The 24171-nt window shown below is 43.7% G+C and overlaps 1 protein-coding gene across 1 annotated transcript in view; it reads right to left on the reverse strand.

Moving 5' to 3' along the window:
• Positions 1-24171, reverse strand: part of LOC145359668 (protein unc-13 homolog C-like) — a 396096-nt gene that overhangs the window by 173580 nt on the left and 198345 nt on the right. Inside the window, 2 exon segments of the mRNA XM_080214409.1 lie at positions 3837-3970; positions 20389-20517. Coding sequence (XP_080070535.1) covers positions 3837-3970; positions 20389-20517 — 263 coding nt within the window.

Genomic DNA, 24171 nt, shown 5'->3' on the forward strand with positions numbered 1-24171 from the left:
TACTAGTTTTAAATCTGGGGCGGCACGGTCGCACAGTGGTTAGCACTGCTGCTTCGCAGCTCCAGGGACCTGGGTTCGATTCCCGGCTTCATTGTCTGTGTGGAGTTTGCACATTCTCCTCGTGCCTGCGTGGGTTTCCTCTGGGTACCCCGGTTTCCTCCCACAGTCTAAAGATGTGTGGGTTAGGCCATGATTGGCCATGCTAAAAATTGCCCCTTAGTGTCCTGAGATGCGTAGGTTAGAGGGATTAGCAGGTAAAATATATGTAGGGATATGGGGGTAGGGCCTGGGTGGGTTTATGGTCGGTGCAGACCCGATGGGCTGAATGGCCTCTTTCTGTACTGTAAGGTTTCTATGATAGATACATTTTTGTTAAGCAGAAGTATTAAAGGGAATGGACCAAGGGCAGGTATATGGAGTTAGGCCACAGATCAGCCAAAATTTCATTGAATGGCAGAACAGGATCAAGGGGCTGAATGACCTACACCTGTTCCTGTGCTCCTACGCATAAGTAAACTAAACTGCAGGACGACACAGAGGTCAGTTCAATGAAATATGGATGTTTCAACTCTGTAAATACACAAAAAATAGTGTAAACTTTGTTTAGATTGATTCAATTTTTTCCAGTAAAATTCCACCTCATCTTTAATTAGTTTGAAATTATTTGAGTTCTGACAATTTTTATCTCAAATCATTTAATAGTACTTAATGTACATGGAATTGATTAAACAGGCAGAGAACCATTCCACGTAGATAGTCAGATAAATCTAATCGTAGAAAATGCACATACAGATGCACTTAGGTTGGTCTTCTGGCACAGTGGCTAGCACTGCTGCCTCACAGTGCCAGGGAACCTGCATTCAGTTCCTGGCTTGGGCCACTGTACAGAGTCTGCATGTTCTTCCTACGTCTGCATGAGTTTCCTCTGGGTGCTCCGGTTTCCTCCCACAGTCTGAAAGCTGTGCCAGTCAGATGCATTGGCCATGCTAAATTCTCCCTCGGTGTAACCAAACAGGCACCATAGTGTGGCGAGTAGGGGATTTTCACACTAACTTCATTGCAGCTACCAATGACAGTTTGGGGTAATTTGGTGGCTCTGGCATAATGAGATCAAGACTTTATTCCAGCAATGAATAACTTAAACATTTGGCAATTGGCTTTCTGGGCTGTGTTTCCCTCGGAATTGCATAAATAGCGGATGGGCCAAATAATAATGTCACGTAACTTGTACTAAGCGATAGTGAACAGATGCCCAGCTGGATTACTTGAAATTCCACTCTGCAATATTTTAGCAGAGGCATTTGCTCTGTTTAAACTAAATGATTAAATTTTTCACTAAAATAGCAGTGATGGAAACTTTAAGCATATCAATCATTGTGAATTAAAGTAAAATGTTAAAGTTTATTTATTAGTCAAGAGTAGGTTTCTATTAACACTGCAATGAAGTTACTGTGAAAATCCCCTGGTTGCCCTATTCCGGCGCCGAGGGAGAATTTAGCATGGCCAATGGCACCTAACCAGCACATCTTTCAGTCTGTGGGAGGAAACCAGAGCACCCGGAGGAAACCCACGCAGATACAGGGAGAACTTGCAAACTCTACACAGACAGTGGCCCAAGCCAGGAATCAAACCTGGGTCTCTAGTGCTGTGAGGCAGCAATGCTAACCACTGTGCCACCGTGCTGTCTCAAATTGCAAGCTCTATTCGTATTTTGTAATGTAATTTTACAGCCAAGGATAAATTAGAAAGGTTTTCGCAGTTGGTTGTCTAAATTTTTCTGAGGCTGCTAGTAATCTGCTTGCTTACACTTTATAGGTACTGACAACTAGCAGAAGCATAATGTAGCCTGTTATGAAACCAGAGACTGTATCCAGTTCTTTATTAAAAGAAACCATAAAACAGGATTTATACAGCATTATAATTGTGCTGCATTCCACGGATACAAGAAACATCTTTAGCACTTCAAGGGGCAACACTTCACTGCGTTTTATAACATTTTTTTCTGGTGAAAGGCTTGTGTGTCGTGGAACTGACAAACAGTGGCACAGATATGCAGAGAGAAAAATTTGTCACGACAAGGAGTAGAAGTTTCCTATGCTGCCTGCCATGGGAATCATAGCAGGTGGGACAGCACCATGCAAAGGTCCACTGACCTCGGGCAGGATTTTCCGTCTTGGGGCGAGCATGTCTGGAAAATCCCGCCCGTGGTAAATTAAGCTTTTGTGGCAAAATTATCAGAAAGCCTGATTCTACATTTCCTATTTGGAGTATAAGTAGTATTGTTATAATTTAAAGAACAACAAATGCAACAAGTGGTGACCATGAACCAACATTAATCTGCTGGAGTAAATTTGCATCTGGTGGCCACAGATCTCTCACTAATGGATTATGATTTACTTGTGAGTACTGGTGTGTAATGAGGCAAACTCCATTATAGAAAAGGGAAGATTTCAAGCTGATTGTAGCACAATACTATTGCTTCACTCAGCTCTTAGCTTTCCTATTCTTGCATATTTAGGGGAGGCGATGACCTAGTGATATTATCACTGGACTATTCATCCAGAAACTTGGCTAATGTTCTGCGCATCCGGTTCAAATCCTGCCACAGCAGATTTGAATTCAATAAAAAAAATATATATTTGGGCGGGCACGATGGCACAGTGTTTAGCATTGCTGCCTCACTGCGCCAGGGGCCCAGGTTCAATTCCAGCCTCGGTTAACTGTCTGACCGTCCGTGTGGAGTTTGCAAGTTCTCCCAATGTCTGCATGGATTTCCTGTGGGTGCGCCTCTTTCCTCTGACAGTCCAAAAAAGGTTAAGTGAATTGGCCATGCTAAACTGCCCCTTGGTGTCTCAAGATAGTGGTATGGTGGCACAGTCGTTAGCACTGTTGCCTCACTGTGCCAGGGTCCCAGGTTTGATTCCCAGCTCGGGTAACTATCAGTGCTCCCCATGTCTGTCTGGGTTTCCTCCAGGTGCTCCGGTTTTCCTCCCACAGTCTGAAAAATATGCTGGCTAGGTGCACTGGCCATGCTAAATTCTCCCTCAGTGTACCCGAACAGGCGCCAGAGTGTGATAACTAGGGGATTTTCACAGTAACTTCTGTGCAGTATTAATGTAAGTCCACTTGTGACACAAATAAATACAATTTAAAACTTAAGATCAAAAAGATGTGCAGGTTAGGGGGATTAACAGGGTAAATTCGGGGGTGAGGGGGCACAGAAAAAGGGTCTGAGTGGTATCCTTGTCAGAGAGTCAGTGCAGACTCGATCGGACAAATGGTCTCCTTCTGCACTGTAGGGATTCTATGATATTTAGCAACATCCTGCTTCTTTTTTTCATTATCTTTTGTTGAGGGTTAAATTTCCAAATGACAACTGGCTGGTTTGAAGAAACTTTGAAGTTAGAAGGGATGGAACGTGAATTTTCCCCCATGATTTTCAATATTGGACTGGGGAGCTGTGAGGCTTTCTGTTTGCTCTTCACAGTGAAATCAGTAACAACAAATTGCAAATTTAATAAATCTTCGCCGTGATAAAATCTTCGATTGCAAAACAAGCTACCAAATGGAATCCAAGTACTTCCACTCAGCAACCATTCCCTCTGACACAGTAATTAATTTTGTCACATCCTTTCAGTCTGTTGCAGTATAATGTGTATGTTAAATAAAATAAACAACAATATGCCAGTGTGAAAGTAACTGTAATAGTTACCCTTGAAGTTAATCTCATTAGGATTCTTTATTGGCAACAAGAACTGAGGTTTAATATCATTTCAGAATCAGTTTCCTATTTAGCACAGTGTGTCTGGAGCGCAGCAAATAATGACTATACTTACTGGTTGAGGACAGGAGTGTAGGCTGTCTTATCCTCATCTACACAAGAAACCATCAAAGTAATGAGTTTAGGCCAGAAATCTAGGTTTTTGATGGTGGGCCCTTGGTCTTCACGAGGGATCTCTTGTTTTTTACTCTGTGAAAGTAAAAAATTCTTCTTTAGTTCAAAAGCAACATGTCAAGTTGGAAAAAGTAAACTAATTCATTTTAATGGCCAATGTTCTACATCTTCATCATATTACACAGCTCAAAGTCACACCGTGTGGAACAGTTGACATAAGATAGCAAATAGGTAAAAAGCTGAAATAATTGGTTAAGAGTACTCAATAGGATCCCACCCAGAGCCCCTTGAGCCATCAGGGGGTTTGTAAAATGTGTCCATATCTTTTGTTACATTTGTACTTGGGATATGAGCATCGCTGGCAAAGCCAGCACTTACTGCCCATCCTGAATTGCCTTGAGAGATTGATAGACTATTTCAGAGGGTAGTTATAAAACATAGAATCCCCTACAGTGCGGAAGGAGACCATTTGGCCCATCGAGTCTGCACCGACCGCAATCCCAACCAGGCCCTATCCCCATAACCTCATGCATTTACCCTAACTAGAACCCCTGACACTAAGGGGCAATTTATCATGGCCAATCCGCCTAACCTGCACATCTTTGGGGTTAAGTGTCAACCTTACTGCTGTGGATCTAGAATCAGGTATGGACTAGATTGGGTAAGGGACACCTGCTTTCCTTCCCTGAAGAACTTTAATGAACCAAATGGATTTTCACAATCCTCTGGTTTCATGATCATCCATTTCCAAGACTAGCTTTTTATTCCAACTTTAATAACTAATTAAATTTAAATTCGCTGTAGTGTTCTATGTTCTATGTTCCTTTGGACGTGAACTCATGTCTCCAGAACATGTGCCCTGGCCTCTGGATTACTTTTCCAATAACATTACCACTATGCTCCCAACTAAATACCATGTTCCACTAGACGCGGTTGGCTCATTTTAAATTTTACTCCAAATACATTGATCAAAACTTGCTGGGACAAGTAGAACATCAATGGCTGCTAGTGCCTCAGGGAAAAAAAATGCCCCACAATGTGGGAGAAGAGGACATAAACAAAGTAAAATCTGTATTCATAGAATCCCTACAGTGCCGGAGGCTGCCACTTGGCCCATCAAGTCTGCCACTCGGCCCATCAAGTCTGCAGTGACTCTCCAACACAGCATCTCACCCAGGCCCATCCCATGTCCCATTCCTGTAATCTGACATATTTACCCCGCTAATCCCCCTAATCTACAAATCTTGGGACACTAAGGGTCAATTGAACATTCAGCGTTGAACAGCAGATAAACTCAATGCCTCTGGTTTTGCCTTGGGATGGTATAAAGGTCAAAATTACTTTTTAAAACATTTTTGCCTTTTTCCTCTCCTGAATTAAAACCCATTTTTGACATCTTTGTTCTATCACCGACCGAACAAGCACAAATCTGACACGCATTTGAGTAATTGCGCTCTTAAACTTTAATACAATGTAAAAAGCTGTCAGGGAACAAAGTGCGAAATCCCCCATTGGGTGATCTGTTTGGCAAAATCTTTAAAGTTAGATGCTGAACCTTTTTTGCTATTGGATGGTCAGGCAGTCCCTTCATATACACCTTGATTAATCCATGGCAAAGAATGGTGCCTGTAGCAATGAAGTGTCAGCATTTCCCTCCCCACAGTGCAATGGTTTGCTATAATTCAACCTAATAGCTGTTCAATCATGAAAGCCCATCACCATAAAGGGAATCAGCACTCTGGGAATTTGAACCTACAGCCCTGGAGTCAAGCCACGAGCGTTTGCAAGTCCAAACTACTGAAATCTCGTCTGCGTTTACTTGGCACAATCAATGCTGGTTGTGAAACGAAGTTACAGGAATTGCAGCCAATTGTGGTGGCGGCCATACAACTGCACACTAAAGTTACTGCTTCCTTCTTTCTGTTTGCTATTCTCATCATTACATTACAAAGAGTAAAGACAATCCTAACTGTTTCAGCTGGCCCTTTGTCACTGCAATCCTTTTCATAGATTCATAGAATCCCTACAGAGCAGGAGGCGGCAATTTGGCCCATTGCATCTGCACCAACAACCATGCCACCCAAGCCCTATCCCTATAACCCCCACATATTTACCCTGCTAATCCCCGTGACACTTAAGGGGAAATTTAGCATGGTCAATCCACCTAATCGGCACATCTTTGGACTGTGGGAGGAAAACAGAACACCCAGAGGAAATCCATGCAGACACAGGGAGAACGTGCAGACTCCACACAGTCACCTGAGGCTAGAAATTGAACCTGAGTCCTTGGTGATATGAGGCAGCAGTGTTAACCACTGTATCACACTGCCGCCCATGCTACATCTCAGTTGTATTTCAATTCATCAATTTTATTTTTATGGAAACATGTTGGGCAGGATCTCCAGACTGCCCCCCACACCCTACCTCCCCACCTCTGCGGCGGCGCCTTCTCTGATGGCAGAGGCAGCTCACCATTGGCTGCAGGCTGGATTTTCTAATCCCACCGATGTCTACGGCATTTTGCTTGACATAGAGGGGAGCTTCACTATAGTACCGTGTAGTTTAGAGCATCATTTAGACATCTATCATGTATTCTTGTCTCTTTTCACACTTACATGTCACAACAAAATGATCATCCTTGTTTCATGCTGGGCAGTACAAAGGGGAAGTGGTGGCCTAGTGGTATTATTACTAGACTATTCATCCAGAAATTCAGCTAATGTTCTGGGGACCCGGATTTGAATCCCACCACTGCAGATGGTGGAATTTGAATTCAATAAAAAATATCTGGAATTAAGAATCTACTGGTAACAATGAAACCATTGTTGAAAAACCCATCTGGTTCACTAATACCCTTTAGGACATTTCCTTCCTTTAGAACATAAGAACATAATAAGAACATAAGAAATAGGAGCAGGAGCAGGCCATCCAGCCCTTCGAGCCTGCCCCGCCATTCAATAAGATCATGGCTGATCTGTCGTGGCTCAGTTATCTGCCGTCCTTAACTGGTCTGGTCCACATGAGGCAAAGTGCTTGACTCTCAACTGGATGGGCAATAAATGCTGGCCAGCCATTGATGCTCATGTCCCACGAATGAATAAAAAAATGTACAAGTATGCATGATAAGAAAGATTGTTACAGCAAGTCTGGTCTGCTTTTCTGTGTTTTTTTTGAAATGTTATTTCTACCAGGCGCTGAGTGTCTCCCAAGCCTTTGTTCCAAATGTTTAATGCTCTTTGCCTGCACGACCTAGAACTGCCATCACAGGTTTCTGAATGAGAATCTCTCTCTCTGAGCTGCTGGGATGATGCATTGAAGAGGTTATCACACAGGTCCGGTGCATGGCAAGAATCGGCACTGTCCCTGGTACTGCAGTGCACCATCAGACATGACCACACCTCATGAGGACAACTACTGAGTCAAATGGAGGATCCAACTCTCAAGGTGACCCAGTGGCCCACATATGCATGAAGGTTCAGTTAACTGTTTTGTGGGATAGCTTTTCAGAAACACCACAGCCATAATATGACAGGTTTTATAGAATGCACAAGAAAAGTGATCATCAGGAAGCAAAGTCTGATTGGCTGACCTGACTAAATTCCATCAACCATATTTCACAGAATCACAGAACTGTTATAAGACAAATGGAGGCCCTTTGGCCCATCATGTCTATGCTGGTGCTCCAAATGAGCAATGCATCTCTGTCATTCTCCTTTCTTTCCCAGCATCCCTCCAGCAATTTTTCATTTCAGATAATAATCCAACTGCCCCTTGAACGCCTTGATTGAACTTGCCCCCACCACAATCTCAGGCAGAGCATTCCAGATCTTAAACGTTTGCTGCATGAAAACACAGGCAAGATTTTTATTCCTGATTTAATAATTAATTGAGTTTACATTCCTTCAGATTTGAACTCATGTTGTCAGTGCATGGATCTAGACCTCTGGATTCTAGTCCACTATGGGCGGGATTTTTCAGCAGCGCTTACCCCAACACTGAAAAATCCTGAGGTCAACGGACTTTTGCATGGTCCATGTCTTGCCCGCTATGACTCCTGTGGCAAAAAAGTCAGAGCTAATTCTGCCCAATGTCAATATAATGTGCCCCATTGCACAAGGTTTGCTCATTGTAAATTTTGCTGCAAATGCCTTGATCAAAACTTGCTGGGAGAGCTACACATTCATTGGGGTTGGATTTGCAGTACCAGCAACACATAAATCACTGCTTGTGCCTTAGGGAAAAAAAACACTTCTCTTCATGTCTCCATTGCTTCTCCCAGCAATTGCCTTCAATCTCTTGTTCTCAATCTTTCCAACGGCGGGAACATATTTTCCCCCATCTATCCTCTCCAGATCCCTCCTGATTTTGTATACCTCTTTCACATCTTCTCCGAAGAAAACAGGTCCAATTTCTCCAATCCTTGCTCCTTATTGCTGAAACCATTCTGGTGAACCACTCTGGCAAACTCTTGAAAATCTTCACACCTTTGTGGCACTTGGAACTGGAGGCAATACACTGGTTGAGAGTGAGTCAATGTTTTATACGTGTTTGCTGGTTTTATTGCACCTACCTAGTTACGGCTAAGGTCTTCGCAAGATCCACGACTAGCCGAAAACCACATGCAGAGCAGTGCCATTTGCTGTATAGATACCTACTGCCCATATGAATCATAGGACTGGTGCCACCATAGACAGAACCACAGTCTCAAGCCTGCACACAGAATTTCCTTATCCCTAGTTTTTGGTGGGCATTAATTAATTACTTGCCTTTCCGATTTGGGTAAGCACTGCATGCGAGCTGAGGTAGCATTTAAGTCTTTCTCAAGGTTTTTGGATTGGAATCATCACACCCACACAATTATCTGCCCCCAGCACCAGTGAGCGCTTTGCATTTTTACAGTCTTTGCCAGGATGGCTCACCCATTTTGTGCTAACAGCACATTACCACGCAGACAGGATAGTATCAGCTTTTAACCTGCCAAGGTTGATTTCCATACAGGAACATCAACCCTGCCTGTAGCTTCCCCTGATAATCAAGAATAGAATTTTGAGTTTTGGATGAGACCCATTATTGGGATCACAATGGGGGGGTGGGGGTCACAAACCCACATTGTAGGAACCAGTCTCCTGATAGTGGTTTTTTTTCTGAGGCCAGAGTGGCCAGAGGACAGGTTTACTATTCAACGAAAGATAGTGGATGGGTTCTCAAAACTGAAAGGTCAATAGGTGGCCAACGTTTGAAAGGTGTCATCATTGTGGAGGGGGAGCTAATCAATCGGATGACCAGCGGCAGAGCAACTAGGCAGGGCCTCAAAGCTTGCCTGGAGTACATGACATACTGTCAGCTGCCGGGCAGCTGCCTCCAGTCATCTGGCCAGGTCCATGAAGCCTCAGTGGGTCCCAAGCATGGATAATTCCAGTCAAGGTCTCACAATTGACCTTGACACGACAGACAATAATCTCTCCCTCAATGTCAACAAAATGAAGGAGATGGTCATTGACTTCAGGAAGCGTACCTGAAGGCATGTCCCTGTCTACATCAATGGAAATGTTCAAGAGTTTCAAGTTTTAGGTGTTCGGATCACCAACAACCTGGTCCCTCCATGCGGACGCTATAGTTAAGAAAGCCCACCAATGCCTCGACTTTCTCAGGAGGCTAAGGAAATTTGGCACATCTGCTACAACTCTCACCAACTTCTATAGATGCACCATACAAAGCATTCTTTCTGGTTGAATCACAGCTTGGTATGGCTCCTGCTCTGCCCAAGACCATGAGAAACTACAAAGGGTAGTGAATGAAGCCCTGTCCATCACTCAAACCAGCCTCCATCCAGTGACACTGTCTATGCTTCCCACTGCCTCGGAAAAGCAGCCAGCATAATCAAGGACCCCTTGCACCCGGACATTCTCTCTTCCATCCTCTTCCGACGGGGAAAAGATACAAAAGTTTGAGATCATGTGCCAACCAACTCAAAGTCAGTTTCTTCCCTGCTGCCATCAGACTTTTGAATGGACCAAGTTATATTAAGTTGACCTTCCTCTATGCCCCAGTTATGACTATAACACTACATTCTGCACTCTCTCCTTTCCTTCTCTGTGTACGGTTTGCTTTGTATAGTGTACAAAAAATAATACTTTTCACTGGTTACTAATACACGTGACAATAATAAATAAAATCAAATTAATATGCCTTTTCATGCCCCTTAAATGGTTGTGCACCACATTCAGGTGGATGGAAGTAAGTTTATGTACCCTGCTGCACTCTATCTCCAGGATAATAGCCAATTGCCAGGATGGTGCCAACCAACTGGGATAGTGGCTAACAGCTAGAATCTTCACACCCAGCCACCCCCATTAAAGCCTAAAACGTCTGCCCCAAGGGTCTGCCGCTAAAACAAGTTGCCCCTCAAAAGGAACCGTGTCCCATTTAAAAACATTTCTCTTTTTCCAATCAGCACTTACATATTTACAATCGTATACACGCACGCATTGTTTGCTAACATTATCCTGGATAGATTGAAAATAAATAATATGATTAAAAGTGCAGTACATATTTTGACAAATGTTGTTTTCTCAAATGGTGTTAAGTGTGTCATTAGTCCTGGTGCTTTTTAAAATGTTGTCAGCTACTAAAAGAGGGCAGCTATTATGCACCAGCTCTGAGTGCAACATAAACACAGCTTGCATAAATTGACGTGAAATTTCTCGAACTGTAACCTGAGTATTAACTATTCATGAGGGAAAGTTTGGGAAGTGTTGAAACGTAATTAATTTGTTATGATAAATATACATTTGGGAAAATTATTCATGTCAAATCATACAGCAGTCAACTGAGCCATCCATCACCTTCATCTGTAATTGACAGACATTTCCTCGTGCAATTTCGTCAAGGAAATGAGTTTCTACAGCAATGGTTTGTGTACTTGAGGTTTCGGATTACCGGGTGTGCAATATTGCAGACAAGTCACACAGAAAGATTCTGATTATGCAACTGAAGGACATGCGTCTCATTTTTGACAGATGCCACGCTTGCAAACTGTTCAAAAACTCCGAATGAATGTTCAACCGAAACACAGGCCAACATAAAATTAATACTTAGTTCCAGTATTGAATGTTCAGCTGAATTAGATCAGAGATAACGAGAACATGTTTGATTTGAAAAAGAATTATGCAATTCAAATGAGTATTTTTAAACTGTTGCTCTAAGAATGAAGATGATACAGGAATAAATATTTAAATTTACATTTTAATATTTGAACCTTTAGTTAATAATTGTAATATTTTAATGGCAGAATCAAGACTTGATTACATTTATTTTTAAGCTGAAATTATCCCAGACATTTACCTAATTACATATAGGAGGGCATGGGGCACAGTGCTTAGCATGGCCGGGTTTGATTCCAGTCTTGGGTCACTGTCCGTGTGGACTCTGAACATTCTCCCCATGTCTGCATGGATTTCCTCTGGGTGCTCCAATTTCCTCCCGTACTCTAAAGATGTGCAGGTTAGGTGGATCGGCCACAGTAAAGTGCCTCTTAGTGTCCAAAGATGTGCAGGTTAGGTGGATTAGCCAAGCTAAATTGACCTTTAAGCCCTGATTTTACTGACACAGCCACTCCGAACTCCATTCTGCAGGCGAGGCTCGCAGAATGGCATTCCCCGTTGGTCTTGGCACAATCTTATGAGTCTCGGGCTGCCGTGCCAGTACAATTAGTGCCTTAGAATCCAAAGATTTGCAGGTTAGGTGGTTTGGCCATGTAAATTGCCCCTTAGTGTCCAAAAATGTAGGTTAGGGGGATTAGCCATGGTGAATGTGCGTGTTACAAGGATAGGGAGGGGTGGGTGGGGGGGCAGGGTGCCTAGGTAAGACACTGTATCAGAGAGTTGGTGCAGACTCAATGAGCCAAATGACATCTTCTACATAGTAGGGGATTCTATGAAACAGTTTGATCTCCACTGTCATAAAATCTATTGTGGATACACGGGGATGGCTTGAAGCTCATTACAACTCAGCGTGTCTCATGATGATGTCTGAGATTTGTAAATTACATTCTGAACACATCTATTTCAAGTTCATCTTAGCTTTGGTCTGCCGTTATCCTCCAAACATTTAGGAAAATAGTGTCGCCTGAAAACAGGCGTTACAAACATTCTCTGATCTCGGTTACTAACACGAAGACAGCAAACTCTTTTTTTTGTGAAGCTGTCTGACAGTTCTCAGCTGGATTTGCATTTTGATTAACTTCCTCGATTTGTATCTCGAGAACAGTCCATCTGGAAATGATCTTGGGAGGGTCTCAAATGGAATCAATTTCAATACAATGGCAGCAAAATTATTCTGGTACCAATCGGAGTAAATAATGTCTCTCGGGACGTAAAGAAAGATTATCTCTTGATATACGTAATGTAAAGAAATAGAATCTACCCACTTGGTGTTACTTATCTGTTGCATGAGTTTGTCAAAAAAAAGATCCTATTAGATGCCACATCTACAAAAATACAATAAAATAAACAGGCAAATGTATGGTAAATTAATTTTTTTTGGTTTTTATTCCAATTCAATCAAATCAAGTCCAATTCAGAGTCTCAACAGGTTGAGACATTCCCGATCCAAGCTGACAAGACAGGGCTCTCATCTCCTGTATTGGGCTTGGTCTACATGATGCAAGCTGATTGGAGTAGGCAGAACTCCTCCTCTAAGGCTTGATCTCATTTATATCTTAGCCAAAAGGCTGAGATGCGGCTTATAAAAATTGCTTCAAATGAAGTTGAAATGTAACCTAATGACATTAACCAAGCACAGCATGTCGATACTACACTTGATCTTAGCCGAAATTAACGGACATGGTTAGCTACAGAGCCGAGATTTTCCAAGTCTGTTTGACGTGCTCACAAATCCTATTATGGCCACTAAATCTCATACGAGAGCCTTAATGGGATTTGCGCCAGTGAGATTTTCGAGCACAATGTTCCCTGGCCCTCCCCGATGATGCAGAAGTAGGCGTCAATTTGAATACATTTCAATGTTATTAATCGGCTTTAATGCCATTGCTTCCGGGAGCATTGATTGCTCCCCCCCTCCACCGCCCCGCTGACGTGACACATCACACCAGTGTGAATCACTATTGGTTTCCAAAAACGGAAACCGGTCATTCTGAGCACACTGGAGGCACGGAGATGGGTATAACTATCAGGTGAAGAGGGACATGAGCGGGCAGTGTCATGGTAGTGTCTCCAGTACGCTGGCACTGCTGTTTGGTGATACCAATCTGGCAGTGTTTGGAGTCGCAGTGCCAGGATGGCAGGGCCAGCGTGTGAGTGGACCCCAATGGGGGAAGGTCCCATTAAGTGGGAGGGGTATTGGTGGAGCACAATCGCACAGAAGCTTCCTATTTTTTGTTGTGACTGTTACTATGATTTGTACCTGCTTATACTGACCATCAAATCATAATGATTTTGCATTTTTGAAAGTCTATCAGTTACCGAGAAACCCGTACACCAAGAAGCTTTAGGCAGCTAATACATCATTCATCAAAAGCACAACTCTGTGAATTTATGATCCTTACTAGCTTTTACTTAAACAAGATGGCTTTGTCTGTTCCTGTGTTTTGATGGCAATTTTCCAGCAATTGATCTATGATCACAGACTATTCTACCATTTCCTCAGTCCAGGCTCCACCTCATAAATAATTTGGTAACTAATGCTACTTATTTTCCAAAGGTTGGCAACTGAATCCATACAAGCAATTCTTCCTTGTTTCACTATTTATAACATTACTGCTTTTGTGAGGACAGTGAGTCGGAACATTTCTTATTTTTGCAACATCGTTGTCTTATGATCACATACTGAGGAATGAGCTTGTGGGGGTGTGACTGGTACAACTGAATTGGAGACTGAGAGGCTGCAAAGATCAAATATCAACGGAGGAGGTTTGAAGACAAGTGTTTGAAATGGTAATTGAATCATCACAATTGTCCAGGGAGTTACTTAGCTTGACTTCAGAGAACTCATAACACACAAATCGCAAAATGGTTGTGGCGATTTCTTGAATCTGTGGTTGCTGGCTGGGTGGGCTGTAAACGCACCTCCAGATCTTTTTTGACCAAATGTCAAAAAAAATGGCGAGTAAAACTAGCAGTCAGTCTGAAACCTGTGGACTTTACAATTGCAGCTGTGAATGACTTTCTGTTCATGGTATTACTTCTCTACTGCATGATGTTCCTGCTCAGAATGCCCAGAGTATCCCCTATCTTGCTCCCTTCCCCCACCTATTTCTTCTTCTGCTCCTCCTCTTCTCCTCCCCACCCCCCTTCCCCCCCATTGCTCCTGCTCCTAAAATTGGGGTTCCTTCCATTTGGCCGTCCAACATTGATTGAACAAAGAAAATTAAAGCAGGTCAATCCCTTCCCTTGTCTGGAAAAGGGATCAAGGTAGTAGGGAAGGTTCACAGTTTTAAGGTTGTTGAACTTAATGTTGAGTCCAGGGGGCTATAACATGCCTAATCGGAAGATGAGTCGCTGTACCTCCAGTTTGTCTTGGGTTTCACTGGAGCATTGCAGCAGGCCGAGAAGACATAGCTCTGGATGTCAGTTTCATGTGGACTGGGAGAACTTTGAACAGTTTGAAGTGGCCATAACTGGGGAGCATGAAGGGTGAATGAGTGGAGGACATGTCAGCCTGAGGAATTACATCTGGCGATATGGAATTATTCTGTTCACGGATATATACACACTGTTGTGTGTATTCCTAGTGACACGGTGGATGGAATTTAACGTCCTCCCCTTTGGTGATGTGGAGATGGTGGTGGAGTATTTAGTCAGCCAGGAAGGTGGCAGGCAGGGGTCCTGCTGCCTTTTCACCTCTGCCTCAATTAAGAACCCTCCCACCCCACCCCCCCCTCACCAACACCAATAAGGTAATTAATACCCATTTAAAGGTTTAATCCCAATGCTGCAGGCAAGGGTCACGGTATGTGGCAAACCTTGCTGGGGTTCTAATGACATTTCAAGGCGGGGGTCCCTTGTTCAAAGGCAGTTCCTGATAAAGGGACCCGGTACTGGCAGGGGACAGCCGCTGAAAGAGATCTCCTTCCTTTGTTATTAAAGCTCCTTTCCCGGAGACCCGTACCTCACTACCATTTACCCCTTCCTCACTGCAATCTGAGACCTCAGGAACTGTCAGCAGCCACTGCTTCCCCAGTGGAGTTGCTAAGCAGTGACGAACTAGTGGCCTCAGATTGGTCAGCAGTGCCATTCCCCATAAACCTTTATCCCGGAGAAGGCCCGTGATTGTTCAGCTAAGTGCCTGCCTGGCAACCTAATTTGATAAGCCTCCCTAAAAAGAGGCGATGAAAAGCTCCTGCTGGCTGTCCAGTTAGTGGGTGATTCTCCTGTTGCCTCCAGTAAATATCACCCAATATGTAGAGTTACAAAGGAATCAAAGATACCAAACAGCGATTAGGAACACAGTGCAATTTTCAAAAAAGCTTGTTTTCTCGGGTATGTTCTTGAGGGGCCTCATGCGTGACTATCTCAGCTATCACATTTGGCTTGAAAAATGGGTGTCACAATTGCACCTGACTGAACCAAACTTCAGACTGTCAACACGGCTCACAATCCAGTCAATCAGGAACATGCAAATTAGAAGTGGGTTTATGAAATTTCCAACGAAATACAAAAGATGTATAAAAATAACCAATCAACAATGAGCAGTCTGTGACGTATACCAGTAAAAAGAGACAAATCAATCAAGTTGCTTAAAATATATATTTTAAATCTCCTTTTAGTCACCACCTTGGATGTTCCTGAATTTTATGCAGATAATAAGATTTGTAACTGAGTTAAGATACAAAATAGTGATAACTGGCAAGGAAGTGGAGAAACCTTCTTCTTTCAGCTTCTCCCCCTGTGGGTTGCATGATGGCACAGTGGTTAGCACTGCTGCCTCACAACCCCAGGGACCTGGGTTCAATTCCAGCCTTTGATCACTGTCCCTGTGCAATTTGCACACTCTCTCCACGTTTGCATGGGTTTCTTCCAGGTGCTCCCACAGCCCAACAATGTGCCATCGTTGATCGACCATGCTAAATTTCCCCTCAGTGTTGGGGGGACTAGCAAAGTAAATACGTGGGATTGGGGATTAAGACCTGGGTGGAATTGTTGTCAGTGTAGGCTCAATGGGCTGAACTGCCTCTTTCTGCACTGTAGGGATTCTATGAATTCCCTTTTCCACCTCCCCCAGACTGTCATCCATCCCTTTTCCAATTCTGCTATATCTCTCTCCACCACATCTTTCCAGCTGGTCGGGATCTTTCCTCTTCTTTCTGGCAGTTCAATCTCTATCACTTGCCTCATCACACTGCCAAACTCTCTCTCTCCAAAATAACCATCTCAATCTCAGTTTGGTTTCTGTCTTCATTATTTCCATAATCTTCACTGACCCCTGATGCGCTGGTTTCTGATCTTTGTACTTTCTTTTCCATCTCAGTATTCAAATCCCATTAGTATCCAGCGTGCTACTCAATTTGACTGCTTGTCTGTCCATACCTCTATCTTTGCCCAGCGTATTGCTGGGTTTTTTGTGGACACTCATCAATTATCTGCCTACTGTCTATTTCTCTGGCTGTTCATTTGACCTTCTGATTGCTCAGCTGCATAGTGCACAGCCAGGTTTTCATTCCACTGTATGTTCCCACCCTCTGTTCACCTTGCTGTCATGTTGCTAGTATCTTCTGTTGCCCATCTGCTCATACTGCTGCCAACTAACCATGTTGGCCTGTGCATTAGGAACAGAGAAAGGCTTGTAAGCTGAGCACACCTGTTCCCTGTCATAGCTGACCATCTAGAAAGAGAGGCCTTTCTGAAGGCCACATTATATTGGAGGAAGAGTGAGGATTTATAGAAACACAAAAACTGGAAGCAGGAGTAGGCCATTTGGCCCCTTTAAGCCTGCTCTGCCACTCATTTTGATCACGGCTGATCATCGAATTCAATATCCTGATTCTCCCTTCCCCCATATCCCTTGACCCCTTTAGCTGCAAGAGCTATATCTAATTTCTTCTTGAAGTCAGACGTTTTGGCCTCAATACTTCCTGTGGAAGTGAATTCCTTACATTCACCACTCTCTGGGTGAAGAAATTTCTCCTCACTTCAGTGCCAAAAGGTTAACTGTTTTAAATAATGTTTGAAATGTTAAATTTATCATTCTTTTTAAACTGTACTATTAAAATTTAACAAAGGCTTGGCCTGCTCCATAGGTCCTTCCACCCCAACCCACTCTTTCCCCCAAAAAGGCATGGACCAGTTACTGAAGCAGTTGAACACCTGACTGATATATCCTCAAACTATGACTGCCTACTTCTGGACTCCCCTATCATTGGGAACATTCTTTCTGAATCTACCTTGTCTAACCCTGTTAGAGTTTTATAAGTTTCTATGAAATCCCCTCTCACTCTTCTAAACTCCAGTGAATATAATCCGAATCCTTAGATGACAGACATGCCATCCCAGGAGTCAGCCTGGTAAACCTTTGCTGCACTCCTTCTATAACAAGGAGAACAGTGACCACAATACCACACAACCTTGCCACAGCAACCTCTGCAAGACATGCCAGATCATCGACATGGCTACCATCATCACACGTGAGAATACCATCCACCAGGTACACGGTAAATACTCTTGCAACTCGGCCAACGTTGTCTACCTGATATGTTGCAAGAAAGGATGTCCCGAAGCATGGTACATTGGGAAGACCATGCAGACGCTACGACAACGGACAAATGAACATCGCTTGACAATCACCAGGCAAGACTGTTCCCTTCCTGTTGGCGAACACTTCGGTAGTCATGGGCATTCAGCTTCTGACCTTCGGGTAAGCATTCTCCAAGGCGGCCTTCATGACACACGACAGCGCAGAGTCGCTGAGCAGAGGCTGATAGCCAAGTTCTGCACACGAGGACTGTCTCAACAGGGATCTTGGGTTCATGTCGCACTATCTGTAACTCCTGTGACTTGCCTGGGTTTGCAAAACCTCACTTACTGTACTGTCTGGAGACAATACACATCTCTTTAACCTGTGATCAGTGCTCCTTCCACTCACTGTCGGCCACTTTAGGACTTGAACAGCAGGTTAGGTGTAACGATTTGCATTCTAATCAGTAATCTGTAAACTGTCTGTGCTTTATATGCTCTGTCTGAGGCCAGAACTCTCCATTCACCTGAAGAAGAGGGAAACCTCAAAAGCTAGTGAGTTTACTTTCAAATAAATCGGTTGGACTTAAACCTGGTGTTGTCAGACTTTTTACTGTCTATACTTGTTGGCATTTAGAAGGATGAAGGGGTATCTTATTGAAACTTACAGGATACTGTGAGACCTGGACAGAGTGGATGTGGAGAGGATGTTTCCACTAGTAGGAAAAACTAGAACCAGAGGGCACAAACTCAGGCTGAAGGGAGGAACCTTTAAAACAGAGATGAGGAGGAATTTCTTCAGCCAGAGATTGGTGAATCTGTGGAAGTCTTTGCCGCAGAAGGCTGTGGAGCCAGGTCATTGAGTGTCTTTAAGACAAAGATAGATAGGTTCTTGATTAATAAGGGGATCCGGGGTTATGGGGAAAAGGCAGGAAAATGGGGATGAGAAAAATATCAGCCATGATTGAATGGCAGAGCAGACTCGATGGGCTGAGTGATCTAATTCTGCTCCTATGTCTTACGATCTTATGGTCTAGTGCAGACATGTCGGGCAACATTTTACCGGCACATCCACTCAAGGTTCATATGATCCCGCCGAAAGCCAACAGAGAATGCCGTTCTCTGAGGCTCATCTACCCCTGGAATCAGGACGGGGGGGCCCCTGGAATCGGGACGGGGGGGGCCGATAAAATTCTGGCCCTCATCTCCATTCCTCCAGCCAAGTGAGCCCTGTTGCTGCTTTAATATCTCCGGCCTCCCAGCCGCATGTTTCCTGCTGGTGGGAGGTGGCGTGTTGTTTGCTAACGGTGGGATTCTCTGGTTCCGCCACTGTCAATGGGAGAATCCCACCAGCATGAATGGCCGGAGAACTCCAGCCCTTATCTTTCTAACCCCTTAAGTCAACATGGCCCCAGCCTTTTATTCTTCAGGCTATTTTAGTTCCATTTATCTCATTTTCTACTGTCAAACTTCAAGCTTCCCAGAAACAAAAAATATCTCTCAAATATTACCAAGAACTATGGCCTAGGTGTTTAGAACCAAACTACAGAGAAAAATGAAGTGGGAAACTGTGCAGTAAAATTGTGAAACACTTTGTATTGTTACAGTATTGTGAGAATTGCTTAGTGGCTGTTTCTCTTCTTCAGCCATGCCCATCCCAATCATCACAGCTTGTTCCCAATGTCCTGATTTTTATTTTAAACTCAGTGAACATTGATGAGCAGGGCAATTAGACAGAGACTCACAGCTTGTTTTCTGAACCAGTGAAGCCATCTACGCCTAGCTTCTGTACCATAATGAGTATCTGACATGTAGCTTACATAAGAACATGCTCAGGAGTGGAACATGCAGCCTGTCAAGCCTGCTCTGATATTCAATTCGATTGTGGTTTGCTTCTTGTTTCTTGGATTCCACTTCCCGGCCCATTCCCCATATCCTCCGATTCCATGAGAGACCAAAAAGGTCTGTCTTTCCCAGCCGTAGAAGTATTTAACGCCGGAGCATCCACATCACTTAGGAGCCGAGAGTTCCAAAGATTCATCACCCTTCTTGAGTGAAGTGATTCTGAGACCTGTGCCCGCACGTTTCAGTGTCAAATGAAGCTCTCCACTGACTGAAAGTGTGAAATAATATATAAATGTTCATTCAATGAGCACCTTCAACGCAATGGTCAAGAAGTGTCCTAGCTAGAAATGGAGAGATTTTAAACTATTGTAAATAAATATGTTGAATATAACTGCCATATCATTGAGTCACTTGATGGGATCTTACTGCCTCAGCCATCTGAGGCCAATGGAGAACGCAATACTGTGAGCCTTGCCCACCCCGATTCTGGAGTGAGTGAGGTGGTAAAATTCCAGCCATAGAGTCATACAGTGCAGAGAAGGCCCTTCACTTCGTCGAGTCTGCACCAGCAATAACTACCATTAATGTCACGCCAATCCCACTTTCCAGCACTTGTTTCATATCCTTGAATATTATGATATTTCAAGTGCCTGTCCAAATATTTTTTTCAGGTTGTAAAGTTTCCAGCATTCCATATTCCCTCCACCCTCAGAGAAAAGGTTTCTTCTCAAATCCCCTCTGAATCTCCAGCCCCTCACCCTAAAACTATGCCCCCTCGTGATTGACCCCTCAACCAGCTGCTTCCTACTCACCCTGCCCACACTCCTCAGAATGTTGAATACTGGGTGCAGCTTATAGACATTGCATACCATTTACACATCTCGTTGATGCGCACCTCATTAGATAATTACTTCTGCAATCGTGGATTCTTCAAATAAAGCATTGAGAAAAATGTATTACCTGATCTACCAACTGGTTATACAGATCATGGCAGTTGTCAAAAATATACTTGTAAGTTGAGTCCAAGCAAGCTTTGACGCAGTCTTTCACCACAGAACTTGCTCTCGGAGGGCTCTGTAGTTCTTGAACCTGAAATTATCAAAGTTCAACCAGTCAACAATTTTGCAATCTGAACATTAAAAACTAGAATTCTTTATCCCACTGAGGAATGTTACGATGTGTGCAAAAGATAAACAGCTAAAGAATTTTTTAGAATTCAAATTCCAATTTTAATTCAAATGTAATCACTAATGCAGTAGCAATCCAATCTGTTTTTAAAGGGCTTTCCATTTTGGCTATTTCTGAGCAATCCCAAGATCATTGAATTCTTACACTGCAGAAGGAGAGTTTGCACCAACTCTCCACAACCCACCCAGGATCTATCCCTGTAGCCCCTTGTATTTCTCCCATTGATCCCTTTAACCTACATATCTTGGGACACTAATGGGCAGTTTAGCATATCCTATTCACCTAACCTGTATATCTCTGGACTGTAGGAGGAAACCGGAGTACCCGGGGGAAACTCACGCAGGCACAGGGAGAATGTGAAACTCCACACAGTCACCCAAGGCCGGAATCGAACCCGGGTCCCTGGCGCTGTGAAGCAGTAGTGTTAACCATGATACCCAGATGGCTCCAGGTTTGGTTGGACCCTTCATGAGTTAGCTGATCATTAGGGGGCACTTCCTGGGCTTGAGACAGCAAAATACATTGGAGCTCCTAGTACCAACTGTTAACCATTAATCACTACTGGAAGTGAATGAGTGTCTGGGTGTGCTGGCGGAGGGGAGAAGCAGTGTTAGCTGCTGGAATGAACAACCTTCCCAATTTGTCAAGCTCAAACATGAATAATTATCACTCAGTTGAAGTATGTGACAGCACTCGGCGTCCAAGAACTGATTCCCAGCATTTTCTGACGGGAAGAAAAGAAACTTGGCCAGGAGAAAGAGAAACACTGGGAACACAATTGATTGAGTGTCCTTCTGCTATATGGGAACAAAGCTGAACTAAAAAGAGAAGGATTGAGAGATATTCGCTTTGAAACTAGTTAAGTGAAATGTAGAGCCTTTTCTCATCTTGAACTTTCCTTTCTAATCAATTCTCTGGACGTGTTTGCTAATAGAAGCATGAATAATACATTCTCAAAATTTACTGCTCTTGGGCAAAATCACTCACATTCTTTAAATAAAGTTTTCTCCTCATACCCAAGGATATTATGTTAACAAATCATGTGGCAGTTGAGAACTGTTCATTTAAAGGTATGGCATCATGAGTTTTGAGGTTTTTTTGAAGTTTATTTATTAGTGCCACAAATATTAACACTGCAATAAAGTTACTGTGAAAACCCACGAGTTGCCACTCGCCGGCGCCTATTCAGGTACACTAAGGGAGAATGTAGCATGGCCAATGATCTCAGCCAGCACGTCTTTCGGACAGTGGGAGGAAACCAGAACACCTGGAGGAAACCCACGCAGACACGAGGAGAAGGTGCAGACTTCGTACAGACAGTGACACAGGCCAGGAATGGGAACTGGGTTCCTGGCACTGTGAGGCAGCAATGTGAACCACTGTGCCATGATGCTGCCCACATTGCAAAAGTCTTTTTCCTTCCCTCTTATTACATAGGGTCACTTCACTTCTTTCCAATGCGGTAATATCCAGGACAAACATTCCCTCAAGGTTAGCAGTATGGGTAGAAAGCTGGAAGATGAGGGAGATTGGAGAATGGTATAAACTGGAGGTGTAGATGGTGGCAGTTGGTGTATAGAGTTTAGAGGAACACATCTTAGAAAATTGCAATTGGCCTCCTGGAGAAACAGATTCAATGAGCTGAATGGCCATTTCTGCACAATAGAGCATGATTGGGAAAGCTGATAAGATGTTATCATTTATTGCGAGGGGAACTGAATACAAAAATAGGGAGGTTACCTTGCAGTTGTATAGAGCATTAGTGAGACCACATTTGGAGCACTGTATACAACATTGGTCATCTTATTTAAGAAAGGATGTAAATGCATTGGAAGCAGTTCAGAGAACGCTTACCAGAGTAATATCCTGAATGGGTGGGTTGTCTTATGAGGGAAGGTTGAACAGGCTAGGCTTGGTATCCACTGGAGTTTAGAAGAGTAAGAGGTGACTTGATAGAAACATGTAAGGTCCTGAGGGGTCTTAACAGGATGGAGGTGAAAAGGATGTCTCCTCTTGTTGGGAGAATATAGGTCATGGTTTAAAAATAAAAAGTCCATCCATCTGAAATGGAAGTGAGGCAATTATTTTTCTCTCAGAGGGTTCTGAGTCTCTGGAACACTTTTCTTGCAAAGGCAATGGAAGTGGAGTCTTTGAATATTTTTAAGGCAGAGGTAGATAGATTCATAGTAAGCAAGAGAGGTAAAAGGTTATTGGGGTAGGTGGATGCAGATTTGAGGTAACTATCAGATTAGTCATGATCTTATTAAATCATGGCGGATCAGCCTCAGGAGGCCGAATGGCCTACTGCTGCTTCTTGTTCATATATTTAATTGAACATAGAACACTACAGCACAAACAGGCCCTTTGGCCCACAAGTTGCGCCGATCATATCCATACCTTTATGACATTTCATGTCATGAAGAATAAATATTTTCTCTCTTTGGTTGGAGGTGTAGGGAAGAAGGGTGGGTGCAGTAAACATGCACTTCCACACATGACCTTTATTGGTGCTTGTGACATAATGGGCAGAATTTTACCGGCACATCCGTCCGAGGCTCTTACAATCCTGCCCAAGGCCAATGGAGAATGCCGTTCTCCGAGCCTCGCCCGCTCCCGGAATCAGGACAGATGTGCTGGTAATCATCACGCGATGAGCACTGCACCTGGAAATTTGCCCAACTTGACACTTTCTACCAGGGCTTTTGAACCTGGCTGTCCCAGAAAAGCACAGCACTGTGTCCATCAGATCAGAGTCAAATTGAGGAAAGACAAATCACCTTCTTATAGCACCAGCTGTTGGGTGGTCAGTTAAAACGTCTAGTCTGGATGGGTGAGTGGCTACGGACTAGGAAATAAGTTGGTGATTTGAGTAGGAGGAAGAGATAGGGTGAGTGGGTATGTGGATGAGGTGGGTATGTGGATGAGGTGGGTATGTGGATGAGGTGGGTATGTGGATGAGGTGGGTATGTGGATGAGGTGGGTATGTGGATGAGGTGGGTATGTGGATGAGGTGGGTATGTGGATGAGGTGGGTATGTGGATGAGGTGGGTATGTGGATGAGGTGGGTGAAGCGGGCTAGATGAGTACAGTGGACTGTGTAGTTAGGTGAGGTGGGCAGTCAGGTTGGTGGTAGCCAGCTCAGGTTGGGAAGGTAGTTGGGTGCTCCAGATGGTACTTGGGTAGTCCAGAGAGTAGTTGTGTGGTCTGGAGGGTAGTTCGATGGTTTGTTGGTGGGAATGGTGAGTAGTCAAGGGATTCAGGAGGGGTACATATGGCTGGGGGGCTAATCAGGAGGGTAGTCAGTGGGGTCGGTAGTCATTGCAAGTAATTGAGTGAGTGGGGGAGGGGGGTGGTGGTGGTTCAGTTCTGGAGTGAACCAGCAACTAGACAAGGCTTTAATCTGTCTAACATTTCCTGGGTAATCACCCAGTTGGGAACTGTCCCAAGTCTCCAACTCTAACTCTGAGTCAGATACATTTGTAGAGAGTCCAGGGAGCTGAAGGAATTATCTGTTGGGAGTTGAAACTTCCAAATTCCCTTAAAAATTGTGCAAGT

This window comes from Carcharhinus amblyrhynchos, chromosome 28 (assembly GCF_965287045.1).
Source record: "Carcharhinus amblyrhynchos chromosome 28, sCarAmb.v2.hapA, whole genome shotgun sequence".
In the NCBI taxonomy this organism is placed as follows: Eukaryota; Metazoa; Chordata; class Chondrichthyes; order Carcharhiniformes; family Carcharhinidae; genus Carcharhinus; species Carcharhinus amblyrhynchos.